This window comes from Chaetura pelagica, unplaced genomic scaffold, assembly GCF_000747805.2.
Source record: "Chaetura pelagica isolate M959 unplaced genomic scaffold, ChaPel_1.0 scaffold350, whole genome shotgun sequence".
NCBI lineage: Eukaryota > Metazoa > Chordata > Aves > Apodiformes > Apodidae > Chaetura > Chaetura pelagica.
Genome location: NW_009951818.1, coordinates 370,844 through 377,969, shown reverse-complemented (window position 1 = coordinate 377,969; position 7,126 = coordinate 370,844). Strand labels below are relative to the sequence as shown.

The window sequence follows — 7,126 nt, the reverse complement described above, 5'->3', positions numbered from 1 at the left end:
GGGGCAGGGACAGGGCAGGGCTGGTTCAGCTCTGCCCCTCTCCTCACCCACTCCTGTCTTCAGGCTTACTTTGAGTTTTCACTTTTCCTAACTTGCTTTTCACAGGGTCACAGAATCCTAGAGGCTGGAAGGGACCTCGAAAGACCATCCAGTCCAACCCCCCTGCCAGAGCAGGGTCACCCAGAGCACATCACACAGGAACGTGTCCAGGTGGGTTTGAATCTCTCCAGAGAAGGAGACTCCACAACCTCTCTGGGCAGCCTGTTCCAGGACTCTGTCACTCTCACAGGAAAGAAGTTCTTCCCGATATTCACATGGAAGAACTTTTAACCTCCCACTTCAAGGTCACCCCTCTGGAGCAGCAGCTGGGAGGCTGCCACCTGGGCCTGGCTTGGAGCAGGGCTAACCCCCTTCTAGGTCACGTCTGCTGTGGGGAAGTTGTGTACCCATCCCTGCCATCAAGGATGGCCTCTTGCACACCCGAGGCCGTACAAGCCCCTGCAGAGGGACTTCATGGAATGTGAGCTGTGCCAGCAGAGTCAAGGACATGGCAGTTCAAAATGAGGGTGAGGAAGGTCCAGTGTCTGGATGCCACAAGGAGCCCACTGAAAGCTGTGAGGGTCTCTTCCTCTCCTGCCAGCTGGGACTGAGCCCGTGGCTTCCAGATGGTGCCTTCCAGCAGCAGCAATGAGAGCAAGGGATGGGGGGTGGTACCACAGACACTCTTGGGGTCACAGTGAGAGCCACAAATGGATAAGGCAAAAATGAGCATTTTTAGCCTCCACTTACAACCCCAACAAACAAACAAGTAACCGAAAGTGAGTGCCTGCAGCAAAACTGGTTTAACCCTCCCTTTTTTTGGTCTTCTCTGGGGTGCTGCACAGAACTCTTTGACAACGTCCTCTTCCCTGTACTGTCCCAGCCCTTCCTGGTGCACCTCCCTTTTGCCAGCAGCATCCTTCAAACCTGAAGCTTCCCAAAACCAAGGGGAGGAAAAGGAAAAAAAAAAGTGAGGTTTATTTCTGGATGGACAGGAACATTTTTAGCACTCAAAAGGTTGATCTGGAAAGGGAATGAATGACTCAGGATCATGGCTTGTCCTGCTCCAGGAGTTTACTTCCCTGACTGTGTTTTGATGATTGCTAGACATAAAAAATAACCAGTGTTTTATACAGCAGAGATACACAGTGATGGTCAAAAACTGGAGTAGGGAGAGCACAGAGAGGCTTGTACACCATAACTGAGACACCTCAGTACAGTTTTGTATGCCTGAAACATTCATGCTGCTTATCTTTCGGATGATGTGGCACCTGTACAACTGAGCAAAGGACCATGGCTTGTTCTGGCAAGGGTATTTTAATGCTCTCAACAACTGTTTCATTTGGCATTTTAGGCATGGAGGGAAAATGCTCAGAAATACTCTGGTAAGCTGAAAGCCAGAGATGGGCTTCTGGGGGTCTGTTCCCCAAACAGGCCTGTTTGTTGGCTGCACAGTGCTGCAGCCAAGAGGCACAGCAGTTGTTTCTGGGGGGGGACAAGAGAAGTAACATGGTAGGGCTGGTGAACTTCACTGCCGGAGGTGTTGGGTCAACCCATGCCCTTGTGCTGCCATCAAACCAGATTTGTGCTTAAGTTTTACTGCTACCATCAGCAGTGCAGCACGTTTTCCAAAGGATCTGACCCGTAGGTGTCTGGAGATACGGTGTCTGGATGGAGAGCACATGGCTGTTAACCAGCTGTGGAGTAACATGACCCCATGGCTGCAAACCAAAGCTAGAAAGAAAAATGACACATGTGGCATCTACAGATGCTTTAGCAGCTGCCATCAGGGATTTCCACAGTGCAGCATCGGGACAGGATGTTGGTCTTCAGGGAGGTGCTGCAGCCATGGGGTTAAGGAATGGACAAGATGCAGTTTTATGGCCAAGGGGTCATGCAGGAGGGCAGGTGGCATGGTCTTGGGATGCCTTGTGGAAGGAGAAAAAACACCTTGAAGCCAGGATTAGTAAGCAGCATCTCTCCTCTTTCTCGTTCCAGCTGTCTGGCTGTGACAGGGACAGCTATTCTCTTCTTCCCCAGTCAACTCAGATTGGATATTAGGAGGAATTTCTATACTGAAAGAGTGGTCAGGCACTGGAACAGCCTGCCCTGGGTGGTGGTGGAGGCACCATCCCTGGGGGTATTCAAGAAACATGCAGGTGTGACACTTCAGGGCATGCTCTAGTGGCAAAGGTTGTGGAGTTTTATGGTGGGTGTTTTTTGGTGGAATGTGTGGTTTGTTGTGTTCGTTTGGGTTGGTTTTGTTTTGTTTTGTGTTGATGGTTAGACTTGGTGATCTCAGGGGTCCTTTCCAACCATGATGATTCTGTGATTCTGTGATTTTTGTGAACTTACAGCAGATTTGTGGAGCCTAAAGAAGCTGCTGTAAAGCTCCTGGCCCCCAGAGGGTTGTAATTACAGAAGCGTCACACTGACTTGTCATTAATCATTGTGTTCTGCAGAGATAATGGCCCATCTGAGCCTGAAAAGATAATGGCAATAAACATACATCCCTAATTCCAATTCTGGCTGCTGAAAATTGGTTGTTGCATCTTTTCAGGGGGTAGAAATTTAACTGAGCCTTGATTGAAAAATTCAGGGGAAGCTGCCTTATCTTACTTCTTTGCCAGATTAAAAAAGCCTCATACATAAAAATAGACAAAATGAATGAAGAATTTACAAACATCTATATTTTGTGTTAGGAAATATGATAAAATTAGGAAAACAGCTGAAGACACTGATTTATACAACTGACTATTTCAGGCAATGAGAGGTTTGCATATCACAGTTTAACAAGATAAAAGGTCTCCCACAAAATACATAGAAGACAGACATCTCATCTGAATTTGACATAACACAGCATCGAGTACACATGTAATGTGATGAACAGTGCCAGGTCATTCTCCAGTTAGGTAACATACAACCTCTTGAATAAGGCAATTCAAATATAACTCTTAATTCAAATCACAACATACCCAGGCAGCATGCAGGGAAAAGTCGTTTATTTTGAATATTGGAATGACACAGCTTGCAACATGTTTCCATTTTATGTAGTTAGAGCAACAGGATATAAACCATTCAAATAATATATATATGTATATATATATATATCTCAAGTCAACAGTTGTCTTTACTGGAATAAAGATTATCTGTTTTTGGTAAAAATAAAACTATTTGAATTCACTAATTAACAAAATGCACAGTGATCAGAAACCCAAATCTTCTCTCAGCTGTCTTCCCTGGCTTGCTAGCATTTCCCTGTGATGCAGCAGCTGGCATGACCCTGGACTCAGGGTGCTCATGGCCCAGGGGAACACAAACCCCCTGGCAAGTGGTTCCCACCGCGGCAGACTGTGCCCTGTGCTTTCCTGCGCCGTTGCGTGATGCCCACACTGGGTGGGTGGCAGTGCTCCTGGCACACCTGTACCCACCTCATGGCTTGGAAACTGCATTTCACCTCTCTGGTTCTGGGTGCCTGTCCAAAAGAGTGTTTACTTACGCATGGACCTGTCCTTCGGTGAGTCAGAAGTTGAATCGCACGCGGAAGCTCGTTCACTGGAACAGGGCCCTCATTTCTTTATTACTAATTAATTCCTCCAGATCTTTACAACCAAGAAATTTAAGAAACTGTGAATCTACTCAGAAGCAAAAACAACAACAACAAAAACAGAACAAAAAAACCAAACAAACAACCAAACCTGAGCCAAAAATTCTCTCTGATATGGCGAAGCCTAACAGATATGGCTGAGAGTTTATTTCCACTGCAACAGACTTGGGGACCACAGAAGATGATGAAGGCTTTTCCTAGCATTAAAAAGTTCCTTGAAGAGGAAGAAATGAAGAAGGGAAGTCAGATTTTTTCCCTATTAGAAAAAAAATCCGACCAGACAAATCTGGGCAGCTTCTCCCTGCCCCTGCTTAGCTGCGTATCTGCCGGGACTGATCCTCTCACTAAGGTATGGTGTCCCGTGGTGGCTGTCTGTCCCTGTCCCTGCTCCCATGTGGGGAAGGGGGCAGATCTAGGTGTCAGCAGGATTACTTCTGCCACCAGGCTGGGGCAGGTGCCATATGTATTGTGGCAGTAGCTTTGGAGGCCAAACCTCGTCAGGCGGAAGCCTCTCAAAGCCCTTAGCAAGGGTTACCCATGTGCATGGGCACAGCCCTATTTAAGGGCTAACAAAGCTGTCATGCTTATAAGTAACAGAGAGGCAGAAGTTACCCACAAGGGGATCCAAATGCCCCAAACCTGCAAATGGGTGGTCCAGAGATTTCTCTCCTTCAGGTGAGCTACACAGCAGCAGCAGCTGCTGCAGCCAAGATCTTCTGGCTAGAGAGCAGTTCTCAGCTTTGAAACCCATCTGTCTGTGAGAGGTTACTACAGGAGATACCAGATCATCAGAGTGATTGTTGTTGGATCTCGCTTATCACTGTTATAAAGTTGTTTTGTACCTTTCTACTGTTCTGGTTAAAAAAAAACAAACAAAAAACCAAAAAAACCAAAAACGATTGGCATGTTTCTTTGCCCTTAAAGATACAAAAAAGCAAATCTTCAAGATAGTGCGGAGAAAGGTGCTTTCACAATGACATTCAGAGCAAAAAGAGAGAAATGACATTTTACAGATCATTAGAGACCTATCTTTGGCAGAATATTTCAGATAAGTTATTTTTACAAACATTTTCTGCAGTCATATATTTATTTTGAATAGTTCACTTTCAGCTATAGGGTTACTGGTTCACTACTCTCTATTAATAGGAAAACACCACAAATATAAAAATATATGAGCTCAGCACAATTTTTAGGCTACTACAACTGTCTCCAATGATTTCAAAAGTTGTAGACCAATATAACCACAGAAAATATGAAACAGGTTTTCTAACAGCGTGTGTCAGGTTAGAAGAGCACAGCTGGTTGCTGTTGTGAAACGTGCTGGGGAAGGCGGCTGGTGCCACTGCAGGGCGTTAGCACGGGAACGAGTCGGAGGAACCGGGTGCTCAGAGCCAGTCTCTGCTACTGCTGGACGTCCTCCCCCTCCATGGGGAATCATCTCTCTCTGACCATATGCCTTAGAGATGTCACGCTGGCTGGTGGCCAAAAGGTTTCCACCCTGGCCAGGAGAGGAGGGAAGTGAGTGGGCAACTCTGGGCTCGCTGCACCGAGAGTTCCCGGCAAAAAAAGCCGTACCCAGCTCTGTGCTTTACCCCCAGGTGGGAGACCAAGCACAGCTGCTTTTGCATGCAAAATCACCTTATTTCACCTTCGCAAGGGGAAGAGCACCTAGGGATTTAGGAGCTTTGTCCTTGCTCTGTTGCCAGATTCTGGCCTGGGCTTTGGCCAGGACCCCAGTGGGATGGTTACTGTGGCAGGAACCCCGAGCCTGGCTTGTGGTAGCCCATGGTGGTGGCTCACCTGGTCCCAACCTCCCTTCCCAGCATGTGCCAGCAAGTCCATCAAACTTTTCGATTTAATTCTTTTGCTTTGTTTATACAGCATGTACAGAATATACAGCATCAGATAATTATTTCCCAGTAGACTACAAGTGTCTCCCTAGATGCTCTCTTTTATCAACAAATATATATAAATCGACGGTAATAAAAGAGTCGTACCAACAAATATTATGGCTTTTCAAATAGTGTAGCTGCATTGTGCCATTGAACATATGGAGAACCACGAGAGAGACAGAGGGGTGACCCTCAGCATTGACCCTCTGGCACAGGGGCTTTGCATTGCCAGGGCAGTGCTGGCTCATGGTACCAGGTACAGTGCAGGCAGCAGAGGGAAGGTGGGGTTGAATTTATGACCCATACTCTGGTTTCCATCTCCAAACAAGCAAGTTATTATTGAAACTCTCCTTTCAGCCCTGCTTGGGAAAAAAGTGGATCTGTCTAGCTGGGGTCTGCCTGCCCTGTCCCTGGTGGGGGCACTGGGTGGTGCATTGGAGATCTCTGTCAAGATTTGCACAAGACATCTGTCAACCTTGGAGTGCCCTGCAGCTATGAGGAGGAAGATGTACAGGATGATGGGTGACAACAGGACATAGGGGGTGACCATGATGGGTGGCTGGTCTCACTGGTGCTTTGGGTGCATCAGGAAGGGTGGTCGCAGCCTCCTCCCTGCCTGCCTCCCCTGTGCTGCTCGTGGGAAGATGGGGAGCTCCCCTCAGGCTGCTTGAGCAGGGGGTCAGTGGCTGCTGTCAGAGGAGAGCAGGGAAGCATGAGCCATCATTTTGAAGCATATCAAAAATACCAGAGGGTAACCTTGCCTTGGTAGCACAATCCCCAGCCACAGCCCTGGCAGGGGGTGTTGGTGGGGTGAGCTGCCTGTGCCCCAGCACTGCTGCCTGCTGCCTGCTGTACCTCATGGGATGCTCTGGCTGCTAGCTGTTTCACTCACTTTTTAGGACCAGTGAGCTATTTTGAGTTCTTTCTCTCCCATCTTCTGCCATTACAGGGAGCCCTGGGCTGCCTCACCCATGGGAAGCATCCAGCATTCCCAGGAAAGGCTGTGTAGGCAGATGCCAGCTCCTTTCCTGAGTGTCCCTCCACCCATGAGTGGGAAAGTGGAAGAAGCTGCTGATTTGAATTACACCTCTGCCCGGACAGATGCATTTCTGTGTCCTATCTAAGCTCATAGTAACAGCCTGTTTTCTACTCTAGAAAGAGAAGCAGCTGCTTTCCCTGCATTTCATGTGTACAGAAATTACTTTAAAGAACTGGAGTGGTCATTCAAGCATCAGGATAACCAGTCCACTTCATTACAGTGGAAAATTTGTAATGGTTCTAAATTACTGCTACTGTCATTTTTTGACTAATTCCTATCTCATTTCCCTCTTCTTAAGAATATTATGGCCACTCCCTTCAGGGCTGTCTGGCTGAAATCAAGGCTGATGCTCACATGAACAGGCATGAGCAGCCCAGGCCTCTCCTTTGACTCTGCCTGCAGGATGCTGAGCTCTGCTCACTGTGGTCGCGATGTGGAGAGCAGTGTGGAGAGAGTCCCATGGGGAAACTGCTGCCCTAGAGACTTGAGCTTTCCTGGAGACGGCTTTGCTCCCTGGCAGTCTGACTACTTCTTGCTGGGAATATCCTG

At 47.6% G+C, this 7,126-nt stretch overlaps 1 protein-coding gene across 1 annotated transcript in view; it reads right to left on the bottom strand.

The window, feature by feature from the left end:
* The window catches only part of GINS1 (GINS complex subunit 1 (Psf1 homolog)), an 11,178-nt gene extending 5,745 nt beyond the window's left edge, over positions 1-5,433 (bottom strand). The window contains exon 1 of the mRNA XM_010008623.1: positions 5,396-5,433. Coding sequence (XP_010006925.1) covers positions 5,396-5,433 — 38 coding nt within the window. The remainder of the gene's footprint in view (positions 1-5,395) is intronic.
* Between the last annotated feature and the right edge of the window lie 1,693 nt (positions 5,434-7,126).